This window comes from Sinocyclocheilus anshuiensis, unplaced genomic scaffold, assembly GCF_001515605.1.
Source record: "Sinocyclocheilus anshuiensis isolate Anshui unplaced genomic scaffold, SAMN03320099.WGS_v1.1 scaffold1580, whole genome shotgun sequence".
Classification (NCBI taxonomy): Eukaryota; Metazoa; Chordata; class Actinopteri; order Cypriniformes; family Cyprinidae; genus Sinocyclocheilus; species Sinocyclocheilus anshuiensis.
In genome coordinates, this window is record NW_015557283.1 from 7,282 (window position 1) to 30,988 (window position 23,707).

The 23,707-nt window shown below is 33.5% G+C and overlaps 2 protein-coding genes and 4 non-coding genes across 6 annotated transcripts; 2 read left to right on the forward strand and 4 right to left on the reverse strand.

Moving 5' to 3' along the window:
* Positions 1–1,309: 1,309 nt before the first annotated feature.
* LOC107679092 (zinc finger protein 239-like) lies at positions 1,310–8,458 on the forward strand. The gene is made up of 3 exons (XM_016474550.1): positions 1,310–1,504; positions 6,973–7,046; positions 7,501–8,458. Exons 2-3 carry the CDS (start codon positions 6,998–7,000, stop codon positions 8,214–8,216), a joined length of 765 nt encoding a protein of 254 aa, XP_016330036.1. The 5' UTR covers positions 1,310–1,504; positions 6,973–6,997; the 3' UTR covers positions 8,217–8,458.
* Positions 8,459–13,411: 4,953 nt separating this feature from the next.
* LOC107679091 (aquaporin-12-like) lies at positions 13,412–16,613 on the reverse strand. The gene is made up of 3 exons (XM_016474549.1): positions 15,919–16,613; positions 13,987–14,103; positions 13,412–13,857 (listed from the first exon to the last, which is right to left on the reverse strand). The coding sequence occupies exons 1-3, from the start codon at positions 16,514–16,516 to the stop codon at positions 13,730–13,732; spliced, it is 843 nt and encodes a 280-aa protein (XP_016330035.1). The 5' UTR covers positions 16,517–16,613; the 3' UTR covers positions 13,412–13,729.
* Positions 16,614–18,994: 2,381 nt separating this feature from the next.
* On the forward strand, positions 18,995–19,067 carry trnam-cau (transfer RNA methionine (anticodon CAU)). The gene has a single exon. It is a non-coding gene; the product is annotated as a tRNA-Met (tRNA).
* A 2,164-nt stretch (positions 19,068–21,231) lies between these two features.
* trnai-aau (transfer RNA isoleucine (anticodon AAU)) lies at positions 21,232–21,305 on the reverse strand. Its single transcript has one exon. It is a non-coding gene; the product is annotated as a tRNA-Ile (tRNA).
* A 331-nt stretch (positions 21,306–21,636) lies between these two features.
* Positions 21,637–21,708, reverse strand: trnad-guc (transfer RNA aspartic acid (anticodon GUC)). The gene has a single exon. It is a non-coding gene; the product is annotated as a tRNA-Asp (tRNA).
* A 991-nt stretch (positions 21,709–22,699) lies between these two features.
* On the reverse strand, positions 22,700–22,770 carry trnag-gcc (transfer RNA glycine (anticodon GCC)). Its single transcript has one exon. It is a non-coding gene; the product is annotated as a tRNA-Gly (tRNA).
* Positions 22,771–23,707: the final 937 nt, after the last annotated feature.

The window sequence follows — 23,707 nt, forward strand, 5'->3', positions numbered from 1 at the left end:
GTTGTTTATTTCCAGTGAGGTTCAAATAAGGCAAACTTTGACAATGGGTAAGGGTTATATTTAGCAAAAACTCATTGTGAGTTACTGAAAAGTATTTATCATAAATTAAAGATATGTTTATTACCGTAACAGGGTTGAATTGTGCTGGATGAATGCAGTCAGCACTACAGTTTGAGATTCACATCGTGCTGTAAAAAAAATTACATTTATGAAAAACATGTTTTTTAAAAGTGAAAATCGTGTCTTAAAGGGTTCGAGTGTAAAATGGGATAAAGCTAATGTATTGGTCATTTACAAAATAGCTGCTTATTTCTTAAAGATGATTAAATATCAATCTGAGAGATTTTCGGTTTTATAACATTATTTTGGGGTTTCTAAATCTTAAAACTTTGGATAACTGCATTGTTGGTGAAATATTTCTAGTAGGTCTAGTTCTCATTATATATATATGTTATTATTCATACAGTGTCTGAGAGAGCTCAATGCGCTGCAAATGAAAAAAACGTTGAAAGGTGAGATTTTTGTTTATTTTAACATCCTGATCATTCCTTTTTCGTTTTTTTGTGTGTGGATATTATCAGCCTAAATAAGATGATGAAATACACAATTACTGTAACTGCGAAACGTTATGTAAACTGGCTAACGTACTTTTACAACTTCCTCTACAAAAATTAACCATGGTTTTGCTACACTACATGGTATTTGTACAACTGGTTATACAAATGGTAATCAATATGCAAAAAAAAAACATGGTTACTACAGTTTTATTATAATAAAACATGGTTCATTTTTGTAAGGGTTGTTAGGGTCCCCTACTTTCAAAGCCTTTCTGTTTGGTCACATTGTGAGAATTATCTATCATAACAGCATTTATTCATTAATCTGTGACAAACCATGTTTCATATAAAACACACACAAAAAATATTTATGTTAAAGTCAGTTAGTACATTATTTGTTTCTTAAACTGCTTTTTACATTTGTGTGGACAGTCTGATTGAAATTTCTATATGTTTCTTTACTTCCTATTTTCCATAATGTATATTTTTCTTTATTTTCCATATGTTCTACAAACTTGCAATTGTTGAGTTAAATTGAGCAGGTTTCATCCATAGTCTGTCCGTTTAAACGTATTTACTATAATGTAGCTAGCTTTGCAGCAGATAAATAAAGCCTTTAAATGCCTAATAAATAATTTTTCACCCTACACATGACTGAAATTGAATGTGCTCGTTTGTGTACATTAACCGTTTTAGCTTTATTTTTGTATATATTACAAATGGTCTGTCCTTGTGAGCAATATTTGGCGCGTTTTTGTAAACTTTTTATTACATTTTTTATTAATTAAACATTCATTCAAAAATACAAGTGTGACAGAACATATGCCAAGAAAAAGAGCCAGGGGTTGCGTTTTAAAAAAAACAACTGTTATTCTCGCATCGCCGTCATGACGTCACCACTAGTTTCCTTCCTCATTCAGTTCAGCGCGTTTGTTGTGTCTTCTGAGGTGAGTTGAGCAGTGCATATTTCGCTCATTTACACACCCTTAAAAAACACTTTAAACAGTTTGCTTAATCAACATCCTACGAGGTTATTTCTAAATTGCTTTCAACGGATAAAACACTATATATGTGCCTGTTCTGGCGTCTGCAGACTGATTTAGTTGAACAGGAAACTAAAGTCATGCAGACATGAAGGATTTCCTGTTTGTTTTTTTTAAGCTTGTGTGTTAATTTTTTAGAGTGATAATGTCAGCGTTATTGAATGTTGAACGTCAGTGCTTGATCTGTGATCGTCGTGCTTTGAACATAAATGCTGACATATTTTCTATAATGTAGCTTTGCTCCGTCGTGCTTGTCATGTGACACAGCAGCCACAATAGCACTGTATAACTGATATAGGCTTATGTTTTATTTTATTTTTATTCGAAATATTTCCAAACGTGGTTAACTATATCAGGAAATATCTCGATTTTCAAACATATAAGTAAATGCGTTTTGCACCAGATTGTTATTTGATCTATAATGGGTGATGGGCAAAGTAGAGTAATAGTGTAATCTATTTACTACACATAAAAACACGACTTTTTACTTAAGCACCAGATATGGGTGTCATGCTATAAAATATTTTTAATACGACTGACTTTGTATTTAATGTGAATTTAATAACAAAATTGCAAGTTACTAACATTTTCACTTCAGACTAGCCAGAGTTCCGGCACTCTCAAAAACTCCCATTTAAATCACTGAAGCTGTTTACACTGTGATACACGTTATAATTCCGTCAGCAAGCAAGTGAACAAAACACCGCGTTTCAGCGATGACTCGTCTGAACGTCTCTGATTGGCCATTGCATTCATACCCCTTGTCCAAATACCCACACTTGCGGTCTTGGCCACTTGAGAGTATGTGCGCAAGACTGTCCCAGGTCTTAAAAACGCCAAAGCGCAGTGCCTTTAACGCACACTAAACCCATCTCGAATACCGCTCCGGAGCGCTATTCGAGGGTTAGTGTATCCCATCATGCATCCCGTTCTGGAAATAAATCGTGAGACTTTTTTGCCAAGATCGCGCGAGAGGTCACGGAAACCTTTCCAATGCAAGTTAAATATTAATTATAATAAGATATTACATATAATTTGGTAGTAAAACAAAGTGCTACACATTTTATTGCTGCATAGATTAGTAAATTTATTTTTGTACAACATTTGCAACTGCTTTTTATCACTTAATTAAATTGTGTCATCTATAGGGAACAGACATTTAGAAGTTGATTTTAAAATTTCAAAAGTATTGAAAATAATAAAAAAAACTCTGTAAACAATTTGCGTTTTTACAACACTGTAAGTGTGTCCCATCAGGTAATGTAAAGTTGTACACACATTTGTGGTCTTCATGCTCACTTGAACACTTATATAGGCTAAATATAGGAAATACGTCATATAAGTAGTCAAGGGCATGACGCCTCTTGCGTCTGTTGCTGGGGCGGCTGAGAAGGTCCGCTGTCATTATACTGTACAGTACGAGAGCGAGAGCGGCCTCTAGAGGCGGAAATCACTGACAGCACGTGCTGTTTGTTTTGACACGCGACACTGCGCGCTGCACAGAGCGGGACACTTCAGACGTGCCGATTTAAAACAGACAACGAAACGGTGTGTCCACAGTACAGTATAGTGCATGTTTTCATATCATTACTAAGTAATACATTAGTGGAGAAGGACAGCAGTATGTTTGCTAGCAAGGCTCAGATGACACAAACATTAGCAGCACCTCAAGCGGTTAAAACAATGTGAACAAAACACATGCAAGTCTGACCCTAATGTTTAATGTCACGATTGTTACCATCTATTTGCATTAATTTATATCCAGCTACATTAATGCATTTGTTAGCCAGTGAAGTTGCAGATTTAAAGATGTGACGTGAGAAAACACATTGATATGTTCATTTAGCTGACAGAAATCCTGCCGCGCTACAGAGCGCATTCACACCGTTTTACATTAACAACGATTGGGACAAATATAATGTAATTTAATGTACATAAAGACTTCACCCTGGACTGGAAGATTGTGTATTGTGTTTTTTCAGTGAAACGTTTGTCTTTCTGTGGCTCTAATAAAGTCTGTATGCTTCATATAGAGAGCTATAATATAGATCGCGCTTTTTCTTTACGTTTGTTCTGTTTTTTTTTTAACCCTGAACTTCAAACTCAAACTCAGTCTTTTTGTGCGACTGCCATATTTTGTTATTTTGATTAGATAATCATCAAGTGTTGTAGAATAGAAGCAATTAAAGTGTGAGAGCATACATACAGTCTCCATATGGATGTAATTTCAATGCAGTGGCCTTTGTGTAGATATTTAAAGATGGCCATCTAGTTAGTGTTAATCTACTAATTTTTTAATTTTGAAGTTGCTTCTGTTCACATTAATGAACTATGAATTAATTTTAATCAATATATAATTATATATAATTTATAATTCCATTTGATAATTTTATCAATATATAATTTATACTTGATATTAATATTTTTATTCATTTACAAAGAATGCTTCAGTATTTTTATTTTTCATACAGTATCCATTTTAAAAACTATTGGTTGATTAATTTGTATCGGCCAGTGTGGTCCAACCTAGCTATCAGTATCCACTATCGGTCGACCTCTATTTTTGATCATCGTCAGTCCCTTCAGTCAGTATAGGGTTTTCTTAGGTGAGCATTTCATGCTCTTTCATGTGATATATACTTTACATGGTTTAACATTTTGATGTTTGAAATGATTTTCATCAGGTTTGGTGCTATTTGTTTTAGGGGTCGACCGATATGTGTTTTTCAGGGCCGATGCCGATTATTACAGATTAAGCAGACCGATAACCGATATTTTGAACCTATGTCTGGTGTAAAAATTAAAATTAATGTCAAAATTAAGAATAACAAGGGCTCTGACAAAAACTGCCTTTCCTGGTGTTGGTTGAGTGTTGTACTCCCACACTGCACTTTTTACTCGTCTTCCTCTGTGCATCCATCTACAAATTGCGCGTTTCAAAATTAAGTTATTTTATCGGCGAATCGGTTTTGAAAATGACCGATACCGATAAAAAGGCTTAATATTGGTGCCGATAATCGGTCGACCCCTAATTTGTTTGTCTGTTAAATAAAACACTTACTTTTTTTAAAGAGGAAGGTTTTATGATTTGTCTGTTTCTCTTCACATACAAAACAGTAAGATGTTAGCACACTAAATACATGCATATATAATACTTGTTATGAATGTAGTGTGAATTAGGAAACCGCAGATCGGTTTTGAAAATGACCGATACCGATAAAAATGCTTAATATTGGTGCCGATAATCGGTCGACCCCTAATTTGTCTGTTAAATAAAACACTTACTTTTTTTAAAGAGGAAGGTTTTATGATTTGTCTGTTTCTCTTCACATACAAAACAGTAAGATGTTAGCACACTAAATACATGCATATATAATACTTGTTATGAATGTAGTGTGAATTAGGAAACCGCAGTCCTGCAAAGTTCATCTCCAACCCTTATAAAAACTCACCTGCCTGTAGCTTCCTAGTAACCCTTCAGACCTCGTTTAGCTTGTTTCAGGTGTGTTTGATTGGGGTTGAAGCAAAACTCTGCAGAGCTGTTGTAGCCGGAGCTACTTCTCTCTTGTTTATGTCTATGACGTGTCACGCAGTTACTGGGCTACTGCCGACCCAAACCAGTCTAAAATGGTCCGAATATAAACACTTATTATTTTATATATACAGTGGGTACGGAAAGTATTCAGACCCCCTTCAATTTTTCACTCTTTGTTATATTTTATATTCACAGCCATTTGCTAAAATCATTTAAGTAAATTTTTTTTCCTCATTAATGTACACACAGCACCCCATATTGACAGAAAAACACAGAATCGTTGACATTTTTGCAGATTTATTAAAAAAGAAAAACTGAAATATCACATGGTCCTAAGTATTCAGACCCTTTGCTCAGTATTTAGTAGAAGCACCCTTTTGATCTAATACAGCCATGAGTCTTTTTGGGAAAGATGCAACAAGTTTTTCACACCTGGATTTGGGGATCCTCTGCCATTCCTCCTTGCAGATCCTCTCCAGTTCTGTCAGGTTGGATGGTAAACGTTGGTGGACAGCCATTTTTAGGTCTCTCCAGAGATGCTCAATTGGGTTTAAGTCAGGGCTCTGGCTGGGCCATTCAAGAACAGGGTCTGAATACTTTCCGTACCCACTGTATATTATTATTATTATTAGATGTACCATAGTGATTCAGGATAAGACAATTACATGGTTTGGAAAATGGATAGATGATGTAAATGATGTACTCGCTTATTATGTAAGTTTTGAACACAAAAAAGTTACGTAATGCAGCTTAATGATTGATTATAGTGTGAGGCTTAGCAATATTATCAGAGCTGCTGAAAAAACACACGCATCCAAATAGAAAACACCAGCAAATTAAGAAAACATCTTCATAAGTTTGACAACATATGCGCTGCAAATACAACATGACCAAAACACAATCAGCTATTGTGACATCTACAAGAATGAACTATCATAACAGTATTTTAATCATGACAACTCTGAATATTTTAGCATGGTGATGGATATGACAATGTTAATGTATTTGGTCTTGGCGGAATAGATCTGCTACGCTGCTGCTGAAGTTGCTGTAGTTGTAGATTATTGCTGCTGCCAATGCATATGGTGATACGGTGCCGTGAGTATTTAAGACATACTGCTGCTGCACAAATAGCATATAAAATAACCCCATAGCAGATCTATACAGGTGGAGCTGGGGAAGGTGGAGGGTTTTAGAGAAACTCTGAAAGCGCGCTGCAGGAATCTCTAGTGAATGCTAGCCAGCCATATAAATGCAAGGCTGCAAGCTCATTGGCTGCATATGCAGCATGAACCAATCAGCTCGTGCCAAGTCATTTAACTCTCTGAATATCATCAGTTACGTTAACAACCCATCAGCCTGCACCATCTAGAGTTTCATGACTAAACTATATATTTATTCATTAATCTGTGACAAACCATGTTTCATATAAATCACAAACAAAATAGTTATGTTAAAGTCAGTTAGCAGATTATTTGTTTCTTAAATATATTTTTAAATTTGTGTGGACAGTCTGATGGAAATTTCTATATTTTTCTTTACTTCTTATTTTCCATAATGTATATTCTTTATTTTCCACATGTCCTATTTGCAGTTTTTGGCCTTCAGTATTTTCTCTGTGTACGTGGCTAAAACCGGTTAGAACTAGTTTGAAGAGATAAAGCTGAAGGTCAAAGTAGCTCTTGCACAGCCTTTCCCAGTAAAACAGAGATGATTTGCCTGATTTGCCTCCTGTCTCTCTCACTACAGAGCGTCTCTCTGTTAGATTGACCATTCTTGCAAGAATTAAAGGATCAAAAAGAAGGTTTTTCATTCTCAGTTTCACATTTAATTACAGATTTAGAATTTTACCACGTGAGAATATGACAGATCCAGAACCCTGCATGATGAAACGCACTGAAGAACAAACAGGTTGGTTTTTATTTTTGATCCTTCATTAATGAGGCTGAAGATCAATAAGAATATAAAGCTTCAAGCAGTTTGTATGATTTGTTGTAATAGGAAAAATATATAATGCTGTAAAATAATATAGTTGAAGCTGCAAGTAATAAGGACGTTTTCTATAAAGAGTGCATTTTTTCAGCAAAATTAATTTATGTTAGACAATTATGGAGTTGATTTAATAGTTCTCACGATAAAAACAGGATTTGTGCCTGTAATGTAATAAAAAACTGGAAGATCATTGTTCCTCGTTCACGGAAAGTTTCAGAGATATTTAAATTATTAAAAATACATCAACATGATGAATTTTTTGTATAGCAATTGTCTACTTTCCACTGTTACATCAGGGTTCACTTTTATGTCCTTTCTTTACTAATTTCTCTCTGTGATTTACTGAAAATCAAACATTTTACTTTCATTTTAGAGTTAAATGAAGAGAATGATGAAGAACTGAATGAAAAGGAGGAGAAACATCATGTCAAATCTGGAGAAAAACCTCCGAGTCGCTCTCAAACCAAACAGAAAGATTTAAAGAAAAGAAGAGCCAAGAAATCTTTCACCTGCACTCAGTGTGGCAAGAGATTCAGTCAGTTTGGAAATCTGAAATCACATGAGAGGATCCACACTGGAGAGAAACCGTACACATGCGATCAGTGCGGGAAGAGTTGTACACAATCATCAAAACTTAAGGAGCACATGAACATCCACACTAGACAGAAGCTGCATGAATGTGATCAGTGTGGAAAAACATTTTTGTGGGCTTCAAACCTGAAGGAGCACCTGAGAATTCATACGAAGGAAAAACCATATTCATGTTCTTTGTGTGGAAAGAGTTTTTCACTGCCGCAAAGTTTAAAAGAACATCAGAAGATACACACTGGTGTGAGAGATTATATGTGCTTTGAGTGTGGGAAGACTTTCCTTAAATCTGAAAATTTAAAACTGCACCAGAGGATTCACACCGGAGAGAAACCTTACATGTGTTCGCACTGCGACAAGAGATTCAGTCGGTCAGGAAACCTGAAAAAACATGAGAGGATCCACACTGGAGAGAAACCTTATTACTGCACTACATGTGAGAAGTGTTTCACTCAATTATCTGCTTTACACACACATACAAAAAATATTCACAGTAAGTAGATCATCTTCAGATCAAGCACTTTCAGGTCTGACGCCGCGTTTTCACCAAACGTGAAACAATAATGCCAGTGGTGTAGCAAGTCCGCCCTGGGCCCATATGCAAAAAAAAATGTTATTGGTTAACATGGGCTCCAACTCTGTAAACTTAACTTATTCTTGTCTTTTCTGAGGCAAATAACGTTACGTGACTATTCACAAGCTGTTTGATTGACGGTATAAATGCTTGGAATGAACGTTTTCAAGTCCATTCATTATTTGTAGTGCGCCAACCACCCAATAATCACAATAAGCTTTGTGCTTTGTCTCAGCCTTTAAGTTGTTGATTTTATCATGAAATGCAAACAATAAATTTGTTTTTAACACTCTTTAATGTAGCGTGAGATCACTGTATTCACCTCAGTTCAAGCGGCATGTGAATCAATCATCTTTTCCTCTTTATTACTAGTTACAACACAAAATAAACATCAATGAATATCAAAAGGCATGTTGAAAAAAATCAGAACAATTTAATAAAACAAATATCTCATGTAATTGATCAATTAGTGTTTTGAAAAATGTCAATAAAACAGCTTGTGAATAGTCGTAACATAACATTTACCTCAGAAAAGCCAACAATATTACTTTGCCAATGTTATTATTATTTTTTTTAATTGCTGTTTTTATGTTAAATACATCTGAAGGATGAAAGGTTGGACGCCACATACTTTTTATTCAGAGTAGGTGGAATTTTCACATTAAGTTGTTTATCCATGCAATAAAACATGACTTCATTCTCGTAAAACAGAAATGCAAAAAGAAAAAAAAATACTATTTTAACTATTATTTTAATACTTTATTTGGCCACGGCGATGCAACGTTTGCACGTAGTTAAAAAATGATGCAGTTCTACGGCAGCGGTATACAAATGCACACAAGAAATTACGGAGCCCTGCATATTACATGCAGACAAAAATATATATTTATCGTGGCCACGAATTAAGAATTCGTTCCCTCGTTTTAATTAAAATATCCCCTTCGGTGGGACCCCAATATGCCCGGGCCCATATGCACGTGCATACCTTGTATACCCAGAAGCTACGCCTCTGAATTGAGCTATAAAATATCTTATGTGTAAATCTGTCTTAATCAGCCTTAACAAGCGACATGAACTATGTACTATATTACAATAGACAAATAATGTTTTTTTTTTTGTTCATTTTAATTAGACAGCAAGTTGTCTTGAACTTGACATATGTTTTCATTATCATTCGGATATATAAAAATTAAGGAAATTTTTTATATCACAGACTGATTAGACTTAGACTTGATATCTTATGAAACTATAATGAACTTTATGCATCTTTTACAATAAGTCAATCTATTGTATGATTTAAATTTTAAACAGAGACTTAAAAGTTATCCTGTGGACAACATTAGTATTACAGCCTTGGATGATTTAAAAAATACACTGTTAGCCACCTGAGCATCAGAAACTCATTAAACTTGGCATGTTTCTGAGAATATTGTGTTGTCTATGTATACTGCGTTTTGTGAAGCTTTGTGAATATTTTATCTATCCTTCAGAAGACATTGTAGAAGTTGTTTTAATATTATGACAGTCAGATGCATTTTAAAAGCCTCATGGTCTACGTGACGGAGATTGTGTTTGGAGGGTGCAAGAATGAATAATGTGTTCACTGCCCGCAAAGATTATTAAAACCTGTGATGTGATGTTTATACACCTCTGGGATCTCTTGGTCCCTGGAGAGGGTTAAATAAAAGTTATCTTTAAAACATTTAGACTTCTGGAACTCTTGAGCGTTATTCCTACAAGACTGAAGAGACTTTTTTCCACTACACCAATGAAATGTGATTTTGGCTTCTGGAACAACTTGACTCCAGATAATTTTTTTTTTTTTTTTTTTTTAAGGTAAAGAGAGAAGACTTTCTACAAGATCTTGAAGTCAATAAAGAGAGAGCTCTGTCTCATTTGTTTCTACTTTTACTCACTTTTTTATTTGCTTCACAAAGAATTAAAAACTAAAGAATTAATAAAGCTTTTATTGTCTATTTTTAATTTCTGCTGATTTTGCTAGCATCAAGAATAAATGATTCCATAATTTTTGTGACATCTAAAAGCCATAAACTATTAGGCTATAATTGATTTTTGGGCTTTCAAGTCATTTTGTGAAACAACACAGCCATGGAAAAGTTGAAGTTAAAATTTAGTCTCCGACATCTGCTTTACTCAGAGGAAATCACAGCGATCGATCATGACGTCAGACCCAATTTTTATAGCATCAAATAACTAATTAAAACAAAACCTATTAAAAAAAACGAACACTTGAGCATACATCAACAGAAACCATGGGGAAACTTTCATTACAAGTAACATTTTTTTTTTTTCAGTTTCCTTTGGCTCCATTCGTTTACATGCAGAGAGCGGGGTTTATGAGCTGAACTGCAGTCGAAATGATTTGGCTTCACTCTTCAGGATGTGCGTGCACACTCGCTCTCAACAAATAAAGTCTGATTTTTGACAATAGACCAATTTGGTGTTTACAAACAGTGATGATGTTTTTTGAGTCTATCAGGTGGCAGAAAATGACAGTTTTAAAGTAGCATTCTACGGAAACCATGGAATAAAAGAATAAAAAATGTAACTTTTGAGTTTGTAATTCAAAATTCTGACTTTTTTCTCGCAATTCCGAGATTATATTTCACAATTCTGATTTCCCCTCGGCTCAGAATCATGAGTTTATAATCCCACACGTCTGGCTTTTTTTCCCCCCTCAGAATTGACAAACTTGCAATTGTTGAGTTAAATTGAGCTATGAAGTCCGAACTAGGAGATATAAACTTGCATTTGCGAGAAAAAAGTCAGAATTGTGAGATAAAATAGGTAAATGTTTAAATTTAAGGGTTTAAGGCTAATACAATGTCCCCCATGAACTGCAAATGTGAATATTATGTAGACCTATTGTTTAAATCAAATTTATGCTTTAAAAGTAGAGTAATCATAGCAGGTTTCATCCAGTCTGTCCGTTTAAACGTCTGCATTTAGCTAATGCCGTCTTTGACTACAGTATTCTATAAAAATGATTTGCATTCCGATTCTGACATCCAAAGGCACAACAATATTTTTTTTGTCTTATTCCATGGATTTTACGTTTCCCTCCACTTGTTCCCAGTGTTTTTCTGCCACCAAAATGTGGTTAAGTGATGTAACTGTGACATCTACTCCAAATTGGTCTATTTGGCACGTTTTCATAAACTACCGTTAATCTCGCATCGCCGTCATGATGTCACCACTAGTTTCCTTCCTTATTCAGTAGTGATGGCGAAGTGAAGCGTTCTGAACCAGTGACGCTTTCATCACAATTGAATCGGAAAAAGGTTCATTACTCGACGCTTTTTAAAACGGTCTATGCTGTGGCCATCTAGTGGTCATAAAAATAAACAACACCTTCCAAAGTGTTATGTTCCGTTACATCCAGTGGTTTCACATCTGGTTCTACAACTGATTTTTTGCTTTATTATATTTTATATAAATAATGTATATTGTCAAAGTCATTCATTTGTGTCGGTATACTGGCACAATAAGTAAAATAAATAAAACATAAATTCATAAATTAAATCTATGATCTGTTTATTTTAACTCTGCCGCAGTCCTTAGACTGATATTTTATGGCCAAAGTGCATTTTTGAGCTCAATATATAAATTACGATTAAAAAAATCAATGCTAACACATTATAATGTAATATAATGTAAAGGAAACGGCGCTGAGGTTCGCTTCGTTTGAACCAGATACTGAAGCAGTCACGTAGTTTTCAGGCGAATGAAGCTTCGGACGTCATAGATCACGTGCTTTTCTCTAAACGAATCAAGCTCCGATTCAGTGCTTCAATGTGAAATGTGTTGGGTTTTTCTGATACAAGCTTCAAAGCTTCGGTGTTGAACTTAACATCACTTTAACATTTTTTTTTTAAAAAGCTTGTGTGTTAAATCTTTAGAGTGATAATGTTAGCGTTATTAAATGTTGAACGTCAATGCATGATCTGTGAGCGTCGTGCTCAGAACATAAATGCTGACATATTTACTATAATGTAGCTTTGCAGCAGGGCGTTTTTTTGCTACTTTTCTTCTGTTGAGATGCTCTGGCTTGCTTGTAAATCAATAAAGAGAGAGATCCGTCTCATTAATTTTCTAGTAATTATGTATTAAGTCAGTTTTGTAGTCTGTTGTTCTCATAAAGTTATTTTGCGGTTGTGAGAAAAAAAACACACCTCACCCACACACTGTGTTTCAAACAGCAGAATTAACCACAGAGGCATTGAGATCAGGCCCCGCTTTACTGCCCTCAAAAACAACTCAGGCTCCACTTAAGCACGTTAAATGAACAGCGTTTTAATGCATTTGTATCTATTCAGGTTAGTGTAATACTACAGAAACCTCATGCCTGTTGTGATGACTTTATGTCGGCTACAACGCCAACATATCTACTCAAACAAACAGCAAGGTTACTTCAGAGAGAAACTGCTGAAAGTAACAATAACTTGTGAAAGATTGGTTAGAATGATTCAAACCAATCAGTAATGCCTGAGCTCAGGAGTCTCTTTAAACGATTCAATCAAAGATTCGATTCAAACGAGTCATTTGTTCGTGAATCGAACAAAACGGCTCGCGAGGAAATGAAAAAAGCCGCGAGAAACTACACACAAAAATGTATATGCTGTTTTAACCTGTAAATCGGTACACAATTAGTACAGATATAAGTTAATGAATTAAAAAGTAAAAACTAAAAAGGCCTACGAAAATTAAAAATACTTTTCTAGTACTTACCACATTGGCTAAGTGAAAAAAATCCTTTCTAAATTTTACTTGATTACATCAGAGTCGGTCTGAATGTATAAAGACAGTGACCTCTGCTGGTGAGAATAAGTTACTGACTGTAGAGCTAACAAGTCTGCAGTAGATTTCAAGTAATCTGATGTTTTTTGTTTTTACAAAGACCAAAGATAAACCTAGCAATAGATGAAACACACACACACACACACATATAGGCTACTGTTGTTCGAATAAATGTAGACAAGCACATTAAGAGTGCATGCATCATATTACCTTTTTTCTACAAATATCATGTTAAAAATGTTTATTCTGTATTTTCTAAACTAGGCCGGAATAAAGAAGAACAGCAATTATGAAAGACTAAAAATATGTACAAATAATTTTTATTACATTGTGGCATACTTTGAATATTAAGTGGCATTTATAGACAACCCATCACAATTTACTTGTACTTTTGCACGATTTTTCCTTTTCCCCCTTATTTAATATTTTTCTTTATGTTTTTGCTATATATTAAATAAAATGTTCTTTGTCTCCTAGATGTTAGTAGTAATTTCACATAAGACGAGGGGTTTGCTCGTCTTGTGTGAACCGAACCGAACAGAAATGTTGCACCAGTTCAACCGTAATGTGTTTTGCGATTATGAAATATGGTTTATGAAGTGACTGTGTTTTTATGGTCTCTTCAGCTGGTCTTGTCTTCAGAAGTTTTCCCTTTGGGAACCCGGAAACGTGTTTTCTTGGAGTAAAGGAGATTCCTGCTGAACAGCAGTGGAATGTTTCCCAAATACAGGAAGAGCGCAAGAGTCATGCCTAAAAGAATACACAATTTACAACAACACAACATCTCGGGAACACCAGCAGCCTGGTTTGAACTGTACAAGTACTATTTTAATATTTTCTTGGCATTAAAGAACATTTCTGACATCTACAAGGACTCACCCATCAGAGGCCCGAGCCAGTAGACGAGAGAATACGCTAGTAAAGTGTGTCCCGGACAGGTGAATGTCATGGCATAAGCCAGAGATGGATTCACATATCCAGACGTGTAGTTATTTCCTGGTGTGAGAGACATTTGTGAGGATGAAGGAGCTAAAATACTTCACCACTGAACAGTCAAGAGCTTCTCCTGAGTGAAAAACAGCTCTAGACACTACTCTAGTACTTGCATAAAAGTGCAATTGATTTTCTAATCAAACTTTATTTAATCGAACAGCTTTAATATATACATTTTAAACCTACAGATTTTAATTTGATATATGCATTTGAAATGTACAATCTTTATTTAATATGCATTTAAAATTTTCTGTACTTTAATATATGCATAATACTGTTTATCTACAATTTGTAATTTAATATGTATTTAAAATCTACAATTTATATTGTATATTTGTATATTTAATATATGCATTTTAAATGCAAAATCCTTAATGTATGCATTTTAAATCTACTTTTTATTTATTATATGCATTTTAAATAGCCAATGTTTATTAATATATTTTACTATTTTATTGTTTTTTGTTTTCTAATGTATTTTAAACATACAAACCTAATTTAATATATGCATTTGAAATCTATGATTTTTAATATTTGAAATCTACAATTTTTAATTTAATATATGAATTTAAATGTGCAATTCTTATTTATTATATGAATTTTAAATCTACAATCTTTATTTAAAATGAGCATTTGAAATCTAAATTTTTTTAATGTAATAATTTTATTATTTAAAATATGCATTTGAAATATACAATTTAATTTAATTTATACATTTTTAATGCAAAATCCTTACTTAATATATGCACTTGAAATCTACAATGTTTAATTTTATATATGCATTTCAACGTGCAATTCTTATCTACAATTTTTAATTTAATATGTCATTTAAAATCTACAATTTATATTGTATATTTGTATATTTAATATATGCATTTTAAATGCAAAATCCTTAGTGTATGCATTTTTAATCTACTTTTTATTTATTATATGCATTTTAAATAGCTAATGTATTTTAATGTATTTTACCATTTTTATTGTGTTTTTTGTTTTCTAATGTATTTTAAATAAACAATCCTAATTTAATATATGCATTTGAAATCTACAATTTTTAAATTAACATATTTTTTAAATGCACAATCCTTATATACATTTTAACCTATATTTTTTAATATAATATATGCACTTTATTTATTTAATACATGCATTTTGAATCTACAATTTTTTATGCATACATTTTAAATCTGTTTAATATATGTATTTTTACTAGAACTAGACTCATTATTTAAAATATGCATTTTAAATGTAAAATCCTTATTTAATATATGCATTCTACAATGCATCTACAATATTTTAAAATATGCATTTTAAATGTATAATCGTTATTTAATATATGTGTTTGAAATCTAGTGTTTAATTTAATACATGCAAATGTGACCCTGCAGCACAAAAGCAGTCTTAAGTCGCTGGGGTATATTTGTAGCAATAGCCAACAATACATTGTATGGGTCAAAATTATAGATTTTTCTTTTATGCCAAAAATCATTAGGATATTAAGTAAAGATCATGTTCCATGAAAATATTTTGTAAATTTCCTACTGTAAATATGTTAAAACTTAATTTTTGATTAGTAATATGCATTGCTAAGAACTTCATTTGGACAACTTTAAAGGCAATTTTCTCAATATTTAGATTTTTTTTGCACCCTCAGTTCTATCCTAACAAACCATACATCAATGGAAAGCTTATTTATTCAGCTTTCAGATGATGCATAAATCTAAATTTCAAATTTTTCACCCTTATGACTGGTTTTGTGCTCCAGGGTCACAAATTAAATCCACAATCATTATTTAACATAAGCATTTTAAAAGTAATCACCTGCATAGGCAATGAGCGTCAGCAGCACGGCGAATATGGGAATCCTCAGCAGCTGTGACCTGTTCTTCAGGACGAGGTAAACCAGGTGAAAGGTCAGGGCTCCGAGGGCTTCGGCGAAGACTCCCTGCAGCGGCGGGACCTGCAGCGACGTGCTGCACTCAGACATCATCAGGTTCTTGATCATGTGCATGTCGGTCAGCTCCATCTGCCAGTACTTACCAGCGACCAGGAGCGCAATGTAAGCGCCGAGTAACTGCGCCGCCACGCTGAGGACAGCCGACACGGCGCCGGTGTCCTTCTGCAGGAGTCCCATGAGCGTCACCGACGGGTTTCCACTCACGCCCTGCATGATGATGCCGTGGACGGTGATGGATATGAAAAGCATAGTGATGGCGACGTCGGGCCCAAGCGCCCCGGCCCACTGGCCAACCTCCGCGATGGTGTCCACCTCCAGTCTACAGGCGGAGAGAGCAAAAGCAGCGATGAACTCGGTCAGGAACGTCCATCTCGGCCGCCAGCGCGTGACCAGCACCCGTCCGACCGCACTCACGCCGACTATGGCTAAAAAGTAGCCTAGTGAAGCATTAAGGCCTGACATGCTGGTGTTCAGATGGCTGTGCTGGACAGAAAGAAAGATCTGAGCTCACCAGTGCTGTATTTGCTCACAGCATGTGATGACGTGGCACACGGACATGCCGTGCTCTTATCAAAGGGGATTTTAGGCACACTTTAGGCCAGAAAAACACACTGACCTATTCAAGGCCACTTTGAAAAAAGGCTGTTTGCTTTGACTCCCTCCAGTGGATGAGGCTGGATGTCATTGTTTAAACTGGGCTATTGTTGCTCAATCATCTTTGTACAAATATGTTCAATATGTGGCCCTGGAGCACAAAAGCAGCCTTAAGTCGCTGGGGTATATTTGTAGCAATAGCCAACAATACATTGTATGGGTCAAAATTATAGATTTTTCTTTTATGCCAAAAATCATTAGGATATTAAGTAAAGATCATGTTCCATGAAGATATTTTGTAAATTTCCTACCGTAAATATATCAAAACTCAACTCAAAGTCCTTTGCTAAGGACTTCATCTGGACATTTTTAAAGGCGATTTTTGCACCCTCAGATTCCAGCTTTTCAAATAGATGTATCTCGACCAAATATTGTCCGATCCTAAATTTGGACATTTTTAAAGGCGATTTTTGCACCCTCAGATTCCAGATTTTCAAATAGATGTATCTCGACCAAATATTGTCCGATCCTAAATAATACATCAATGGAAAGCTTATTTATTCAGCTTTCAGATGATGCATAAATCTCAATTTTTAAAAATTGACACTTAAGACTGGTTTTGTGGTCCAGGGTCACATATATGTATTTTAAATGCACAATCCTTATATCCTTATTTAATACATAATATATGCATTTGAAATGTTTTTAATTTAATATATGCATATGCATTTTAAATCTACAAATTTAATTTAATATATGCATTTTAAATTTACATTTTTTTAATATATGCATTTGAAATCTACAATACTATTTAATGTGCATTTAAAATGTACAATTTGTAATTTAATGTATGCATTTTAAATATAGTTATTTAATATTTGAATTTGAGATGCACAATTTTCAATTTAACATGTACTTTAAATGTAAAATTTTGAACATGTGCATTTTAATTCTACAATCATTATTTAATATATGCATTTTAAATGCACAATCCTTATTTAACATATGTATCTTAAATCATCACATTTTATTTATTATACGCATTTGAAATCTACAATTTTTAACATATGCACTTTAAATTTACAGTCGTCATTAAATACATATTTTAAATAAACACTTTTTATTATGCGCAAATTAAATCTACAATTTTTAATATATGCATTTTAAATATGTAACCATTATTTATGCATTTAAAATGTAGTTTTAATATAGTCATTTCAAATCTACAATTTTTATTTAATATATGCCTTATAATATATTTTATTTATTAATATGTGCATTTTATAATGTATGCATTTTAAATAGTTATTTAATATTTGAATTTGAGATGCACAATTTTCAATTTAACATGTATTTTAAATGTAAAATTTTGAACATGTGCATTTTAATTCTACAATCATTATTTAATATATGCATTTTAAATGCACAATCCTTATTTAACATATGTATCTTAAATCATCACATTTTATTTATTATACGCATTTGAAATCTACAATTTTTAACATATGCACTTTAAATTTACAGTCGTCATTAAATACATATTTTAAATAAACACTTTTTATTATGCGCAAATTAAATCTACAATTTTTAATATATGCATTTTAAATATGTAACCATTATTTATGCATTTAAAATGTAGTTTTAATATAGTCATTTCAAATCTACAATTTTTATTTAATATATGCCTTATAATATATTTTATTTATTAATATGTGCATTTTAATTCTACAGTTGTTATTTATTCGAGTATGTTATTTATTATCAAAAAAATCTAAATATTGAGAAAATCATCTTTAAAGTTGTCCAAAAGAAGTGCTTAGCAATGCATATTACTAATCAAAAATTAAGTTTTGATATATTTACGGTAGGCAATTTACAAAATATCTTCATGGAACACGATCTTTACTTAATATCCTAATGATTTTTGACATAAAAGAAAAATCTATAATTTTGACCCATGCAATATATTGTTGGCTATTGCTACAAATATACCCCAGCGACTTAAGACTGCTTTTGTGCTCCAGGGTCACATATATGCATTTGAAATGTACAGTTTTTAATGTAATGTATGCATTTTAAATCTGCAATCTTTGAAGTGGCTGTTCACTCTGACTCCCTCTAGTGGACGAGGCTGGATCTCATTGTTTAAACTGGTTTATTGTTCCTCAATCATCTTTGTACAGACTCTCTTTTGGGATTTTAGTAGATGTGCACACAAACATATAAAAAGTAGAGAACTAAAAAAGCAAAATCAAGTACAGAACTGAAGTGCAAAAGCAGCTTGTTGTGACTTACCTGAGGCGTTCCTGCGGTAACATGAGGAGGTTTTGAACACTCCACATTCAGGCCTCGTTGGCGCAGTAGGCAGCGCGTCAGTCTCATAATCTGAAGGTCGTGAGTTCGAGCCTCACACGGGGCAAATGTTTTAGTTTTGCTAGAGCAATGACATTCAGTGATGTTGTTTATTGTTTGAATTTGTTGAAAGTTACTTTAGAGTTATTCACACTTTTTTCTGTTAGTAGCAAGCAGTTAGCATTGTTTAATATCAGGTCTATTGGAAATGCTGCCATCTGGTGGGTGCTTTTACCATTAACTGCAACCATTCAAAATATTTTGTTACCTGAAATATAATTATTTTATACTTATTTTATTTTAGTTAGCAACATTTCTCATTTTTGTTCAGTTTAAGCACTAAAATAACTCAAACTTAATTCATAAAAACGACACATTTAAAACTAATATAATTAACAAAAAACATTAAAACTATGAAATTAGAATGAAAATGGAACATAAAAAAAAAACATTAATAAAAACTATAATAGTATGTAGGCATAAACAAAATCTTAATCCTAAAAATTATTTAAAAAGAAATTAAAATAAATTAAATCTGAAATTAAAATGAAAAAAGAAAAATACATAAAAGCTAAAATCTAATTCAAATCTATGCTAGTAAGCAGACATAAAAAAATGAATAAAAATGATAGAAAAAGAACCTTATTGAAACTAACTAAAATTAAAATGTAATTGGAAAATATAAAAATAAAATAATTCAAAACAGTAATAAAAACGATAATAGTAAAACTAATAAAAATGACAAGAAAATAAAATTATTAAAATAAAATGAAAAAATATATAAAAGCTAAAATCATTCAAATCATCAAATTAGTTATAATATTTATATTATAATAATTATAATATTTAACATTTTTAATATATTCCATTTAAAATAAAAATAAAATTAAGAATATTAATAACATTAATATTAGTAACTGAAATTCACTACCCAATGGCAATAATAAAGAGTTAGTTCACCCAAAAATACCTGTTTTTCAAATGATCTTCTCCTTTTTAGTTATAAAATTATATCAGTTTGGGGGAGAATAAATAATGACCGAAAATTCAGTAACACTTTACAATATGATCACGGGCCTCATTTATAAAATGTTGTGTATAAACCGTCCTAAATTTGTTCTAAGATCATTTCTCAAAAGTGTGTAACTGCGATTCAGAGAAAACGAACGTGCGGACAAAAACACGTGCGTACGCCTCTCTTCCAGAGGTGACGTTTATAAATCGCAAATGATCTTGAAATTGTGCGCAGCTGACTGGTGTCAGATCTCAGCCTTGTTAACGCCCCCTAATTAATATCATTACCATATAAAAGAGTCCTCTATGCGTCCTCTATGCTTGAGAATGACGAGCACAAAGAAAAAAAAAACTTTACAGAGTCTGAAATTGAGGTCCTGCTGGCAGAGGTGGAGGTTCGTGCGGGGACGCTTTTTATTTAATAATGTGTAATTATTCTGTGGACAAACAATGTGTGTGTGGTTACATTTTTTCTATTGACTATTATCAAAATTACTACTTCTAGAAACAACAGAAATAATAATAATAGTAGTAATTAAACAATTAGGTTTCCTTCAAACTAGAGTATCAGATGAGAATATTAAGTTGGACTGGTTATGATTCTCAGTTCTACCCCGCTCAAATGGACAAAAGGTTTCAAAGCTGGGCACAAAAAGGAATAACTGCTTACTGTTCTATTATATCAAAGGGAGAAATTCAGGATTTTCAGAGCGTACACATATTTTATAAATGAGGCCCCTGATTTGTAAACATTATCTAACGACAGCTGTACACTAATGTTGACTAACAATTAACAGGACTTATGCATGATTTATTAATCTTGTTAATTTCAAGATTTACTAATACATTTTTAAAATCACAAGTTGCATTAGCTAATGCACTGTGAACAAACATGAAACTTTTGTTTGTTTTTTTAGATTAACAAAGACCGCATTAACTAATGCAGTAACAAATGAGACCTTATTGTAAACTATATTTTTATATTTCAACCAACATTGAGAAATATTTTTGAATTCTGTAAAAAATATTGTTTATTATTTATGTTAGCGAATACATTATTTATTGTTAACAACCAAGAACTTGTAAAGTGTTACTGAATTTGAACTACGCTTTTAATCAGCAAAATCACACGACCTGCTGAATTTTTTCTTATTATTATTACACATAAAACAAGTAAACGCTAAAATATAAATCAAACAGTTGCAGAAGCAAAACATTGGCCCGTACGGGGATCGAACCCGCGACCTTGGCGTTATTAGCACCACGCTCTAACCAACTGAGCTAACCGGCCCTGGGACACAACCTCAAAAATCAGTCTTTAAAAACAACACAGCAGTGCTGCTTTAACTACTGATTCACAAGCTGTTTTGGAAAAATTAGTACATATTTCACTTCAAAGTCAGTGGGAAATCAAAGAGATGCAAAACGTGCAAAATCCTACGAAAACAAGTCTAGTTTAGAAGAGTAGCGTCTTTTCGTAAGTAAAACGATGTACTAATAAGATGTTTTCTCTTATTTTAAAATAAAACAAATAAGTAATTCCCAAGTGATCGTTAGATCTTAAAATGGGAGTCTATAAATTAGTTTTCCAGTGAACGCATATCGAGGAAAAAAACAGTTTTCTCCCCGTCGGGGAATCGAACCCCGGTCTCCCGCGTGACAGGCGGGGATACTTACCACTATACTAACGAGGAGTGATAATAAGAATCTTATCAACCCCATTTGCTGCTACACTCTAGTCCAGTGTTTCCCAACCGGGGTGCCGTCTGTCGAGAGCAGGGGTGCCGTGTAAAAAAAATCATTTTTTGGCGTCCTGTATACGGGAAGGTGACAGTTAAGGGGTTAATAAAATGTGCTGTTGTTGGACATTAAATTTATGAAAGAACTGTAAATGTAATGGGCTCTTAACTCTTTCTCCGCCACTGACGAGTTATCTCGTCTTTTACAAGAAAACGCTTCCCCGCCAAAGACGAGTTTTTACTGCTTTCCGTATTTTCACTGTTATACACTCGAGGGCGTTATTATGCATCTTCTGAATGAGTACAAAACCTCCCGAACAAAAACACACGTGAACAGGACGGAGAAACTAGCGATCTCTTATGCAAACAGATGCATATGAAAAATAATGCGATCATCAGCAATAGACAGCATATAAATAAAAACTGCATAATGTTACGGAGTAACATGTTGATCCAGGAAGTGGTATATGTCTCTGCAAGCTTTGGAGGTATTAATGGAAGCGATTTACTGGATTTATGCTTTGATAATTGTACTGAAAATTATCCAGATGTAGTTTTTGTTAAAAATGAGATTTTCTCACCTTTTTGCTCAAAATTATGTATTTTTTATTAAACCTACCTATATTCAAGTGTTGATAAAAAAAGAATGCTTTAAGCTAGAATAAAACAGATTTTATTGTTTAAAAGTAGAGGCTCTGATCAATACAGCAAAATATACTGGAGGCCATCAAATTTTAGTGAAAATCAAAATCGCTGCCAACTTTTTTTCAAAAATGCTGGCGGGGAAAGAGTTAATAAAGAGTCTCTTACAGTGATGTGTTATGTGAATGAATAAACAAACAAGCAGAAGATTTTACCTAAAAAAAGTACATTTTGGACCCTGTTTGTAAGTCAATAATAAAAGCATTGGTGTTTAAGTACGCAAAAGATTTTCAAAAGAAGCTGCTGCATTGGCCGGGAATCGAACCCGGGCCTCCCGCGTGGCAGGCGAGAATTCTACCACTGAACCACCAATGCTCACATAGCAGTGTTCTGAGCCTGGCACATTTTGTGTTGTACCAGCCGTCAGTACTGCATTAAACACATTAAACTTACAATAATCAACAGTTTATAACAGGGGTGCCCAAACTCGGTCCTGGAGGGCCGATGTCCTGCAGAGTTTAGATCCAACCCCAATTAGACACACCTGAACCAGCTAATCAAGCTCTTACTAGGCATACTAGAAACTTACTAGAAACATACTAGAAAAGCAGGTGTGTTGAGGCAAGTTGGAGCTAAACTCTCCAGGACCGAGTTTGGGCACCCCTGGTTTATAAAGTGGACTAGCCCTAAAAATACTCACCTTCAACAGACCTCTCAACGTCCCAACAGTCCGCTGCCCCTTTGTGAAGAATAAAAAAAATACATGAACAAATGAGTGGACAACAAACTTATAAAACACAACTGGTAGCCTACGATCTAAAAAGTCTACTGACTTTAAACACTGGAGTGCCAGACCTACAAACAATTATTACAAGTGAAAAAGTGAAGTTATTGGAGAGAGACGTTTTTGGACTGAGGGCTTTGGTATGAATCAACCACTAGGTGGCGCTTAATATCAAACATTTTTATGCCGTACTTCTAATGCTTATTATACTACTAATTTGGTCAGATAAAGGTAGTTTTCACTTTGATTTCACATAATTAAAACTTTTAAAGTCCTGTTTTTTTTTTTTACTTAATATGAATGGTTTTCACAAACAGACCAAGGATTTGAGTTGACGGATCAAGTATCTGTTGAACGTAAATACTGTCAATAACCCCAGAAAACCTGCTGTAATTAAAAAAAATAAAAGGAAAATAAAATCTTTTTTTTCTTATGTTGAAAGGTGTTTGGTCTTGTCATTAAAGTGCGTTTCAAACCTAATAGTCTTGAAATTATACTGACACAAGTTAAAAAAAAATAAACTCACCA

Excerpts from the sequence above, each read along its gene's own strand:
- LOC107679092 (XM_016474550.1), top strand. The coding sequence starts at position 6,998 with ATGACAGATCCAGAACCCTGCATGATGAAACGCACTGAAGAACAAACA. Across the intron at positions 7,047-7,500 it reads ACGCACTGAAGAACAAACAG|AGTTAAATGAAGAGAATGAT; the intron begins GTTGGTTTTTAT and ends CTTTCATTTTAG.
- LOC107679091 (XM_016474549.1), bottom strand. The coding sequence starts at position 16,516 with ATGTCAGGCCTTAATGCTTCACTAGGCTACTTTTTAGCCATAGTCGGC. Across the intron at positions 14,104-15,918 it reads GACGCTCATTGCCTATGCAG|GAAATAACTACACGTCTGGA; the intron begins GTGATTACTTTT and ends CTCTCACACCAG. Across the intron at positions 13,858-13,986 it reads CTGGCTCGGGCCTCTGATGG|GCATGACTCTTGCGCTCTTC; the intron begins GTGAGTCCTTGT and ends GTATTCTTTTAG.